The sequence below is a fragment of the Marmota monax genome, unplaced genomic scaffold (assembly GCF_021218885.2).
Source record: "Marmota monax isolate L192 unplaced genomic scaffold, Marmota_monax_Labrador192_F-V1.1 WCK01_AAM20220418_F8-fsc00068, whole genome shotgun sequence".
Lineage (NCBI taxonomy): Eukaryota > Metazoa > Chordata > Mammalia > Rodentia > Sciuridae > Marmota > Marmota monax.
In genome coordinates this window covers 538,708-551,579 of record NW_026692352.1, presented here as the reverse complement: position 1 = coordinate 551,579, position 12,872 = coordinate 538,708, and the positions used below count along the sequence as shown (strand labels likewise).

Here is a 12,872-nt window from a genome sequence, read left to right as displayed (position 1 = left end):
CTGGGAACTTTGTCGGCCTGTCCTTCATTCTCACAGATGGTACTGTCAAGGCTAGGGAGAGATAATTTGTGAGAATCCCACAAATCTCTGAGTCCACTTAGAGTTCAGGATCTATCTATATTCTCACTGTCTCTGCTAGTTCCCACCCTAGCCCAAGACAATATTATCTCTTACCTACTCTATTGCAAAAGCCCCCTACTTGGATTCCTTGCTTCCCTAGTTTTCCTGTAACAGTCTATCCTCGACTCAGCAGCCAGACAGATGCATTGTATGACGGTACCTTCCCTTTGCTCAAAAACTCAATAGCAACTTCTCTTTTTTTAGAATGCATTCTTTGTGACATTTACAATTTTAAGACACAACTTTATTTCACAACTTGCTCATTTCATTCTTCTTTTAAAATACAACAGAGAAGCAATTATAAATAAAATTATCTATTAGACTCGAAAAGTATGCCAGAACTTTAATCCAAATCAAAAGATATTCAGATCATCAAAGAAGCATGTTAAAGAAAAACAGTGTTGGTTTCTATGAAAATTAAGATGAAAAATGAGAAATCTCTGGCACAATCAGAGTGTGATTGAAGGAATCACAGTGGAGAATAATTAACACTTGGGTTTAAATTTCATTTGGGGGGAATCTTGTGATATATTTTAATGTCTACAATTAATAAATGTGCCCACCAGTGGCTTTTATTACATTCATGGTAAATAAAATGCAAAATGCTCACCAGTTCTTCAAAGATTTTCACAATACTTGTGACCCTGTCCCCTGGGGTTTTTGGTTTGTTTGGTTGGTTGGGTAGGTGGGTTTTTTGTTCACCCCGCCTTGCCTTGCTGCATAAACCTCCTTATTATTCTTCAAGCACAACAGGAATACCCTATGTCAATGCTTTTATTTTCATACAACCTTCTCTCCTTGGATCATTCTTCTCCTGGGAATTGCATCTTGTTTCCATTTCCTTCAATCTGAATGTCATCATCTCAGATCAGCCTTTCCTGATTACTCTGTTTAGGGTAGATAATCCTAATTCATTTTTCATTTCTTTTTCTTTCTTTTTTGGGGGAAGCAGGGGGGACTACCAGGGATATAACTCAGGGGCACTTGACCACTGAGCCACATCCCCAGCCCTATTTTGTATTTTATTAAGACACAGGGTTCTCACTGAGTTGCTTAGTGTCTTGCCATTGCTAAGCTGTCAAGGCACTGGACAGACATGTTATAGCAAAAAGATAAGAAAACCTTTAGAAAGAACGTTGCACACATGAGTGGTTTTCTGTTGCAAAGGTCTGAATTATAGAGTGCAGTTGAAATGTGAAAATCTTTATAGAATTGGTGATGAGGGGAAAAATTGAATACGATAATCCCAGCCGCTGGGATTATAGGTACACAACACAATGACTGACTTTAGTTCATTTTTCTTTGTAGCACTTTCCACAACTTAATACACTTATAAAATAATCTTGATATTTATTGTCTGTATCTTCACAAAAGAAAGTAAGCTCCACAAATGATCTTTTGTTATGTCACTGCTGTTTGTCCAATGCCTAAAACCATGTTGACTTACTAAATTAAAAGCTTATTAACTTATAGAATAATTGAATAATTGAACCAGAGTTGGTTGCATATCCTGCCAATCTGGAACATCCCAGGTGAGACAGGAAGGGAAAGTGAGCCTTCAACAACTGAGGGAAGCACAAGGTACAAACGATATACTGGAGGGTGTGAACATCCTGGATGATGCTGCATCCCATAAAAGACTGGGTTTAGTGACTGTATTCCATGAAAATGGCAGCAGTTGCACCTGTGTGTGCTAAAGAAACAATAGCAACAACCCATCCAAGTTCTATCACTGGCAGTTAGTTAGAGGCCACAATTTTAAGTACTCATCCAGGCCTGGCCAATATGTAAATTCTTCCTACATTGACCTGTCAGGCCATTCTTTCATTTGCAAAAATGAACAATGTAGATTTTTTTAATGTATTACTAAATATCAGTTTTTATGGATAAGTATCTGGGTCTATGTAAGTTTTCCCTTTCTGTATGAGCATTTCATGTTTCTCTTCCCCTACATGTGGGTCTCTTTACATGTCTCTAGGTATCTATGTGTATCTGTGTGTGTTTGCACCTGTGTTAGGCTATATATGCATGTTTTGGTTATTTGAGCATAGGTGCAACTGTGGTTCTTTTCAGATCTTTATTAATATGTGCATGTGGGGTGCGTGCGTGTGCACGCACATGCGCGCGTATGTGAGGAAAGACAGGGATATCAAATATATTTAGTCACTTTTCTGCAAAATAAACAAAACCAAACCTCAGATGAGGGCATGTAGGTGCAGCCATTTTATTGACAGATCTTGCAGCCATCACCAATGGTCTAATATTCAGTAAAGAAAGCATTGGTTGCTTTCTCCTTTTCCAGGACTACTCCTGGTTGGAAGCATCAGAAGAGGTTTTTTTAAAAAAGAAAAAAAAAAAGGCAGATGAGGTGATCATGAGTCAGCAGACAGGTAGAAAGCAGACAGGTAGATATGGTATTTAGAATCCCTGGGATCTCATGAGCTTGCGAATAGCCGCATTGGTATCCCCTTCAGTAGCAATGAGTGCCTGTAGATTGGCATGGTGATTCCCAAATCCCATGGCCTGAAGAGATTCCATCTGCTTGCTGAAACGAATCTCAAGGGCTTGTAGAAAGTGGGAAGGATCTCCAGCTAGGGATTGTAGCTTCTGCAGGATTGTTCCAGGTACGTGGCAGCACTCGGATCTCTTGGACTCGGGTATATTCCAGGCCCAGTGCACTGGGTCAGGATAGTTGCAGTTGGGGGCAGAAAGACAACCTAGGCCCCATGAGTAAGGTGCAACCCAGGGCAGAAGAACAGGAGCCTCTGTGGCCAACAGCTGGAGTCCCTGCTCGATCTGCAATATTGCTTGTGACGCTTTAGGGTTAGTAAGGGCTAAAAGAAAGTCAGAGAGTTGTGACTGCTGCAGGAATGTGGGCAGCTGCTGTTTCCACTGGTCATTCAGCTGGGGCATACCCATGAACACCATCTGAGCTGCCAGGTGGGGATTATTCATAAGTAACTGCATCATGCCTCCTGCGATCTGAGAACTATTCTGCTCATCTGACAACTGGGGATCTTCCTCCAACTTCTGTTCAGGACTATCTATAGAGATAGTGGCATCCTGGTCTTCCTCTTGAGACTTTTGGATAACTTCTTTACTAGGCAAGGCTGCTATCTCAGTATCATGGACAGGGCTTTGGTCGTTGGTCGAGATCGTGGAAGTATGGTTGACTCTGTTTGGGGTGGCATTGGTTGAGATGCCATTGGTTGAGATGGAGGAAAAACCACGGGAACTAGTATAGATGACTTTGGTTGTAGGGAGCTGTGGGAACTGGTCACGCCATTCCTGAGATGGTGGTGGAATTGTGGGTGAAGTCTGTAGCTGTTCTGGTGCTTGTCCTGCCAGGAGAGCTGTGAAAGGGTTGCCCCCAAAAGGATCTTTCGAATTGTTGAGCATTCGGTCATTGAAATCAGTGTAGCTCTGACTCAAGGCATTATTCCCACCTGGAACTGTCTCAAAACCCAGTGTATTCAGTGGATGCTCGGGGTTCTGTGCAGGCTGCTGGGTCTGCATTATCTCTTGAATGATGGCAAGATTCCTGGCTAACTCCAGAGTCTGATATAGGATCTCCGAATTGTCAAGGAGATGGGAGACTTCTGGATTCTGCTGCATCAATTGTTCCATGTCTGGGTGTTCAGAGATGAACTGCCGAATATACTCCATATTGGACTGAAGCTGCTGGATATTAGGATTCTCCAGTATCCGTGCTATACACTCTGAAGTGTCTACTTTCAAGTCCTGAGTACGCACTTTGGGTGCATCAGTCTTCACAAAGAGGTCTGATTCCGTGGGTGTTTGACTCATGCTGGCAGATTTGCATACCCCACTGCTATTTCCTTTGGTGTTTCTGTCCCCCATGGCAGGGCTCGTTGACTGGCAGGTTCCTGGAGGAATGGGCCAGGGATCTGGAACCGTGCTTGGACTTGATAACCAGATGGATGGTGTGGCCATCTACGATGCCCCTCTGGCTCAGTGTGTCATGGTCTTTGAGAAGGCGGCCCATGAAGACCAGCACTAGTTGATCCATTTGACATTTGAAGTGAGCCGATAGCTTCTCCTTGAACTGCCTCACTGAGGTGTCATCAGCTACTATAAAGTCTTTCAGGTTGCCTGGTGTCTTCACTATCACTCGAGTAACACTGGAGATGGTCCTGTCTGCAGGCAGACCTGAAGAACGCCCTCTATGGGGCATTTTGGGTGTTCGAGAGATGACATGCGTCATGGAACTTAGTGGGTGGGCAGATGGGGAGTGAGTAGAAGCAGGGGCAGAGGGGTGAGGGCAGGCAAATGTTTCTGCTGGCCTTCGCTGTGGGTGTTCTGTTCTCAAGCCACAGGCTAGCTTTCTTGCTGTCCAAAAATAGATGAGTGACTGGACTGAGACCAGTATTTTTGATGTTGTACCCTCACCCCAGATCTCCAGATGTGGCCCAGCTGAGGCCTGGTGTGGCTATTAATTCATATTGGCACAAGGTGGACTAAGTGGTGATAACTCCCCTCATAGTTGCCCCTCCTCCTGCCCCACCCACAAAGGCCATGACCTCCTCCTCAGAAAAGGGATATTGTGATGTCAACTTGAGCCTCATAGTATGTCAAGGACTAGCTGGGGAAAATGGATGTATTTGGGGATAGGGTCCAAATCTCTATTATAAAATAAGACAATTTTCCAGAAGAACAAAGACAAAATTCCCCAACAAAAAAAGATTTAAAAAAAACATACATATACACAGATGTTTTGTGTGTGTGATGTGTGTTTCATGTGTGGCATTACATATAGGTCCTTTGTAAAAACATCAGGAGTGTCATATAAAATATGGGATCTACTGAAGCCATTGACAAAATCACATTCCTAAAAACAAGAATGGAGACTATGCCACCAGAAGGAACTTGTTAATTTTACTAGTGGTCTGCAAAAGGTGGGCCTTAGAAAAGAAACTAGGACAAGAACAAAGATATTATATGGAAAAGGCGATCATGTTCTTCTCTGGGGTCCAGATTTTGCTATTCTAAACTCCAGAGTGTCTCATTTGGTGGGTAAAACCTTTCCTCTTCTCTAAGAAGCAGGAATAATGCTACCCGGGTAGCTCGCTATAGGAGTATTGCAAGCTAAAGGTGAGTGGACCACCACTTGCAGCACAAGATTTCTTCACATAGTTCATAGGTGGCTTTTTTTTACATACCATCATAACAGAACTTTTAGGATGATTTATTTCAAGGGCCTTGTTTGATTTTAAATGCTTATCTTTGTGACAAAGCATTAAGGGGGAGAGACATCTGAAATCAAAAGGTGAGAGTGGAAGTGGTCGCTAGTATAATTCCTATGAGGACAGACAGGTTCAGGCAACTGAAAAGTCAGATTCTCAATTTTGGAGATAGTGTTTGATTTTTATTTGGGTAGTTGATGAATTAACTATTAGTGGATATGCTAAAATGTCTATGTTGATGTTTGGGTATAGATGGAGTTATTGTACATAAAAGAGTGAGACTCGTATGTCTTACTGGATGTATATTTGTGGATATATGTGGTGTGAAAGTGAATTCATACTTTGTGTGACTGGGAAGACTTCAGGGTCTGAATCCTTAAGCATTCCATCCACCTGCCTGGAGAAGGTGGAGCACTATGCAGATGGGTAAGGGAAATGCAAAGAGTCCAAGTCCATATGTTCTCACTTGTAACAAAGACAAGCAAAACAATTCAGTTTATTGGCTAGGAGACTTCCTGCAGTCACACCTAGAATTCTTTATTGAGAATGTCTGGACCCACAGCCTAATCCATGTCAGATCCAGTACAGTTTTCCAATTGTTAACTTCCTAGAGTGGGACCCAGGCTTAAGCCTCTTTTTCAGCTATATATGTAGAAGTGAGATTGATTTATGACACTAAAAAATATTAGTCTTCAAGACCAAGACCCTGCCTCATTTCTCCCTAGGAACCACAAAAAGGATAAGAGTGGTAACTTCAATATCCTACTCTAATGACCAGCTTCCATAGATCTTCTACACTGGATTCAGATGTTCTCAACTGACACTGGGAATTCGAAGTCACATAACCTAGAATTTTTAGGAGCTGGGTTCAGAGTTTTAAAACACAGAACAAGAGATACCAAACTATCAGAATGAGTGGGTATCATTTTCCTAGCTAAGTGTGTGTGTGTGTGTGTGTGAGTGTGTGTGTGTGTGTGTGTGTGTGTACTCACGTGCTAGGGATTGAAAAGACTATTTCTCTCTCACCATCATGACTGAGATTGAACCCAGGGTCCGGTGCCTGCTAAATATATTCTCTACTACTTGTTTCTCAAGCAAAACTTCAAAGACTATTATTAAATGGAACCTTAATGTATTGATTGAAATATGAATTACATAAAGAATTAGCTACATAGAATCAGGTTTCTTAATCACTTAGAGTCTATGACCATTTTGGAGGGTGGTCCTTCTAGAGGTGAGAAAAAGGATACACTTCTTCCAATGCCCTGTCTAGTCTGAGGTCTCAGGACCCAGAAGGCTTGGATTTGACAACTCTGGGTGGAGCACGATCCCCAGAGGGCCTTTTGGCAGCTGGTCTAGATAGTGTGGGCTTCAGTGTCAGGAAGGTGAGGTCATAATACATTAGGTAACCATCATTGTAGACATAGAGCCTGTGGTCCGAGGGGGAGTAATTGATGCCATGCAGCGTTTCCAGCATCTTGTCCAACAGGATGCTGAGGTGGCGCTCCTGCCCATTGGTGGTATCAAAAGCATAAAAGATCTCCTCTTGGCGAGTGCTCAGTGAGCGTAAGGCATAGAGAACACCACAGGCCATGAAGGCCCCCTTACAGGGCTGGCTTGTACTGGCTGGTGCGCCAGGATTCCTCTACTTCTAGGGTGCTGGCATTGAGACGACTCACAACCAGGTTGCCCTTGCTCTCCTCAGTGGCATAGAGCACCCACAGCCCCTTCTCATCACCAGCAAAATCTAAGTCCTTCCAAGGCACGCTAGCATAGGAAAAGCGGTTATTGTAGGTAGCACCAGGCAATGGGCGCTGCAGCACGAGGGTGTTGGAGGAAAGGTCCACTTTGGCTATGTCACTCGTGCCATAGTAGTTAAAGTACATGAAGTTCTTGTACACAGTATTGCCACTGCCATCACCATAGCCCATCTTCCACTGCTCATAGTTCTTTAGCATCACCAGGTCATCATAGGACTTGTGCAGCCGATAGTAGTCAAAGTACCTAGGCCAAGCACCCCACACACACACATCAGACCATTAGGTGACAGCAATGAACAGGATAATAAAGTGCTATAAAAATGGGCAGGTTAGTGGACCAATTAAGAATAGGGACTTAGAAGCCAAATAGAATTGAGTTTTAATTCATCTTCTTTTACTTCTTATATACCATGACAAAATAAATAACTGTGAAAATAACAGTAATAAAAACAACAGCTACAGTGCCTGTTAATCACTGAATATGCATTATCTTGTTTAATTATAATAAAGCCACTGTAAGGTAGATTTTATCCTTTCATATTAGGGGGCTAAGTCAACTTTGCTCAAGTTGACACAAATTATAAATTTTCTTTTTTTGTTTGTTTTTGCAGTGCTGGGGATTCTACCTGGGGCTTCACACATAATAGACAAGTGCTGTGTCACTGAGCTACACCCTCTGCCCCTAGCTTATTACTTATATCTGTAAAAGAAACAACAAAAGAATCTACTTCGTTGATTGATGGAAGGCATTGGAATAATGCAAAGGAAAAACAATAGTACAGTATCTCATGGCAGGCATTTAACCAATGATAAGATATTACTGTATTCTTCTTATGGACATTTTTCTGTACCTAGACTCCACTGCCTTTCACCTGCCTTTGAGATGCAGGTATACTGTAACAGGACAGTTCTGAAGCTGTATTCAGAAGATCACTCTGGAAAGTTCCTTAAATTATTCAAGTTTTGAATATCTTATTTCTTAACACTGGGCAGTAGGACTTAACTAGAATTTTCAGAAGATTCAAAGAGCAAAGGCATATTGATGTATTTAATATGCTACCAAATGTTTATAGGACTTCAGGAGCATTATTATCACTAAGGCTAATCCTTCTGAGATAAGATACAACTGGATTCTTCAATGACTGGTTCAACCCACATTTATCTCTACTTCCTATGAGCTTCTACCCAATTGATTCCACACCACATATCCGCATGTACTGACTTCAAACTCTCAGTGAGTTGTGCCTACCTTCCTAATCAGACTGACATATTGAAGGGCTCCTTCATCTATTCATTTAGCCTTTCTTGTATCCAACAAATATTCATCAGTCCATATAATGTTCTCACATATTATCCTCATTTTAAAAATGATGAAAAAAGTCCATTTCTCCAAGATCACTTAGCTTAAGCAGCAGTGCTGAGAATTAAATTCAGACCAGCTTAACTCTAAGTCTCTCAAGCTTCCCCAGAAACTCAACAACTGAAGATACACTAAGTAACTGACCATATCACACGGCTGACACAGCACTTCTGTTCACTCATCCTTGTTATAAAAACAACCCTAAGCTTGCCAGTCCAACCCAAAAAGTCCCTCCACCCAGTGTTCTCATTTTAACTCTTCAACTCAACTTGTCCCTGGTTCCTTTGCATTGCTTATTTCACTTGACACCTTTGACTAGTCTATACTTGTGCCCAGATTTTCCCCTGCTCATCTTCCAGGTACCCATATGTATTAATTCTCTCATTGATGTAAGAAGCACCCCTACATAAACCTTTCTATACTGTTTCTGCTGTCGGGAAATCTCAAGAAAAGTTCCTAATTTTACATTTAATCTAAGGATTCATTTCAAAGATAAGGACTGTGTTTCTTCCAGTTTCTTCTCTACTGCCAGGACGCAACCCCATGCTGGATCCAAAGGAGGCTGTGTTTGGATAAGTCCAAGCTCCATCCCAGGCACACAGCTTCAGCACTCACCCAGAGCAGCTGCTGTTCGTACTCGCCAATGAGCTCCTTTGCCATACTTTGTAGTTGCTCCAGCTGCTGCAGAAGGACCGAGCTGTTGGGCAGGTGAACCGTACAATGGCATGTGCCACTCTCATTCATAGAGTTTGACAAATTTCTCACCAGCTGCAAAAGCATAGGCATGGGCACACTAAGTGGAATGAAGTATATTGTACTACAACATGCTGTTTATAAACCTGAGGCAGGAGAAGAAACTGAACCTGCTATGGAGTGCCAGAGAAGAGTTCTCTCTTCACTTGGGGGGTTCTTCTTGACTTATGGATATACCTCTATCAGGGGTTTGAGTATTTTGGGGGGGGACTGAGGTTGAACCCAGGGGTGCCCTATCACTAAACTATATCATCCCTGACATTTATTTATTTAATTGTTTGTTTATTTATTTATGAGAAAGGATCTCATTAACTTTCCCAGGCTGGCCTTGAATTTGTGATCCTCCACAGTTTCTCAAGTAGCTGAGATAATAGGTCTGAGTCACCACACCTGGCCTAGTCTTCATCTTTTAATTTCCCATAATTGAAGCTTCAGTACTCTTCTAGCTCCTATTGGTTGAGCCATCCTCACCCTACCTCCGTACTGGCTGGATCTAGCTGCAGTTTGCATAGCTGGAAGTCAATTTTCCTTAAGGCTGTATACAAGACAGCAAAGCTAGCTTTCAGAGAAATGTTAGGGGGAGAGGCTTAAGGAGCTTAATCCTGTCTCAAAATATCGCCGCTCTAGGGATTTGACCACTTCCCACAACTTCACCTTGTCTTAAAGACACCAGGTAAAGAGAGTTCCTAATCATCAACGAAGGGAATCATCAGTAATAGCACCATGAATCATCATATTCTTGACTATTATTCTCAATTAACATTCACAGAAATGTGACATGAAGTGAACTGCAAACATATTTTGTATTTGAAAAATGAGAGGAGTCTGAGACTTTAAAAATACCTTATGAAGCCACATGATTAATAAGTATTGAGGATGCAATCTGCCCTTAGGTTTCATGTTTATTCGAGATCCTGTGCTCTTACACCTAGGGAAGCTAAAGAGCTCTGAGCTATGGTGAGGTGAGTATGTAGTACAGGCCAAAAGAGTGAGGGTGGGAGGCAGATCCCTTGTCTCAGATCAGTAGAACAAAGAAGAATGTTCTAGGGCTAAGATATGCATTATTTGGAAGTCTTCTTGCCTCTCATATCACTTTCATACTCACATAAATCCCAAACCCATTAATTCTTTTTTTTTTTAGTTTCACTTTTTTTTTCTTTTTTTTTATTGGTTATTCAAAACATTACAAAACTCTTGACATATCATATTTCATACATTCGATTCAAGTGGGTTATGAACTCCCATTTTTACCCCAAATACAGATTGCAGAATCACATCAATTACACATCCACATTTTTACATAATGCCATATTAGTAACTGTTGTATTCTGCTACCTTTCCTATCCTCTACTATCCCCCCTCCCCTTCCCTCCCATCTTCTCTCTCTACCCCATCTGCTGTAATTCATTTCTCTCCCTTTTTTTCCCTTTCCCCTCACATCCTCTTATATGTAATTTTGTATATCAATGAGGTTCTCTTTCCATTTCCATGCAATTTCCCTTTTCTCTCCCTTTCCCTCCCACCTCATGTCTCTGTTTAAAGTTGATCTTTTCCTCCTGCTCTTCCTCCCTGCTCTGTTCTTAGTTGCTCTCCTTATATCAAAGAAGACATTTGGCATTTGTTTTTTAGGGATTGGCTAGCTTCACTTAGCATAATCTGCTCTAATGCCATCCATTTCCCTGCAAATTCTATGATTTTGTCATTTTTTAGTGCTGCGTAATACTCCATTATGTATAAATGCCATATTTTTTAATCCATTCATCTATTGAAGGGCATCTGGGTTGGTTCCACAGTCTAGCTATTGTGAATTATGCTGCTATGAACATCGTTGTGGCAGTGTCTCTGTAGTACGCTCTTTTAAGGTCTTCAGGGAATAGTCCAAGAAGGGCAATAGCTGGGTCAAATGGTGGTTCCATTCCCAGCTTTCCCAGGAATCTCCATACTGCTTTCCAAATTGGCCGTACCAATTTGCAGTCCCACCAGCAATGTACAAGAGTACCCTTTTCCCCACATCCTCGCCAGCACTTGTTGTTGTTTGCCTTCATAATGGCTGCTAATCTTACTGGAGTGAGATGGTATCTAGAGGACACAGAGACCAATCCACAAAATTACAACTTTCTTATATTTGATAAAGGGGCTAAAAGCATGCAATGGAGGAAGGATAGCATCTTCAACAAATGGTGCTGGGAAAACTGGAAATCCATATGCAACAAAATGAAACTGAATCCCTTTCTCTCGCCATGCACAAAAGTTAACTCAAAATGGATCAAAGAACTTGATATCAAATCAGAGACTCTGCACCTGATAGAAGAAAAAGTTGGCCCCGATCTACATATTGTGGGGTCGGGCTCCAAATTCCTTAATAGGACACCCATAGCACAAGAGTTAATAACTAGAATCAACAAATGGGACTTACTCAAACTAAAAAGTTTTTTCTCAGCAAGAGAAACAATAAGAGAGGTAAATAGGGAGCCTACATCATGGGAACAAATTTTTACTCCTCACACTTCAGATAGAGCCCTAATATCCAGAGTATACAAAGAACTCAAAAAATTAAACAATAATATAACAAATAGCCCAATCAACAAATGGGCCAAAGACCTGAACAGACACTTCTCAGAGGACGACATACAATCAATCAACAAGTACATGAAAAAATGCTCACCATCTCTAGCAGTCAGAGAAATGCAAATCAAAACCCAAACCCATTAATTCTATAACCAGAATTCCTAAATTCTAATTTTAGCTCTTGATGTTGGGTTGGCTACTTATTTTTTAGGTCCCAGTGTTTTGGGGTGTACAATGGTAGAAATTATGTCATTTGTCTTATAGTTTTACTTTAAGAATGTTTGATAGATAGATAGATAAAATTTTTGTGAAACACTTGGAATAGTGCTTACCTGCATATGATAGAGTCCTTATTTTATTATAATTCTCAAGGTCCAATTTTTCACACCCATTTTGAAACTGGATGAGCAAGCACTAGATTAAAGACTCCTTCCCAATTTTTAAATTAGACCTGTGGCACTAGCTGGGGTTTCTAACCAAATCTTCTAGAATTAAATATGTGGCCTCTATACTTCTCAGAGAAGACCCGCACATAGCTTTTCTGGTCCTATAAACAATAACCTACTCTGGTTATATATTCACCTTGCAAATTCCAACCCAATAGTTGAGCTTTGTTGGGATAATGAAACAAATATTGCATAGTTTGCTATACCTGATCTAGCCACCATTAGCTCCAGTACCCTTAGCACAGGAAGAAGGTGACAGGTTTGTAGAGAATGAAGCCTCATAATTTGGCATGTCAGATAGCCTCATAATTTGGCATGTTAGTTCTCTATTTCCTTTGCCATTCTCTTCTCTCTCACATCCTATGCCCATACAAGCCACGGGAAAATCAAAACAAAATGATGTCCCATCCTCCTTTTTCCCCCTAATTCTCTCTACTTTCACTCTCTCCAAGGATTAAGGGATTCTTGAGCAGAATCACAATAGAGAAGGAAGCCAGCCCAAAGTACAGAACCCTCTCCCTACCTGCTTGAGATCCCTCCACCCTCTGCCTGTACCTGAGGCTGTCCTAGGAGCACTAGGGGCAGCAGCAGTAAAGTGGCCAGAAGAGTTAGGACAGGCTGCATTCTTGCTCCTCCTGCAGAAGTGCAGTAAGTCCTTGGG

The 12,872-nt window shown here is 41.5% G+C and overlaps 2 protein-coding genes across 2 annotated transcripts; both read right to left on the bottom strand.

Moving 5' to 3' along the window:
* Positions 1-342: 342 nt before the first annotated feature.
* On the bottom strand, positions 343-5,640 carry Ubqlnl (ubiquilin like). The gene is given in 2 exon segments (XM_046441788.2): positions 343-3,978; positions 3,980-5,640. Coding segments are annotated over 2 exon segments (1,806 nt in total). The 5' UTR covers positions 4,346-5,640; the 3' UTR covers positions 343-2,538.
* A 139-nt stretch (positions 5,641-5,779) lies between these two features.
* LOC124090969 (olfactomedin-4) lies at positions 5,780-12,872 on the bottom strand. Its single transcript, XM_058578492.1, is given in 4 exon segments — positions 5,780-6,930; positions 6,932-7,328; positions 8,971-9,212; positions 12,767-12,872. Coding segments are annotated over 4 exon segments (1,032 nt in total). The 5' UTR covers positions 12,836-12,872; the 3' UTR covers positions 5,780-6,606.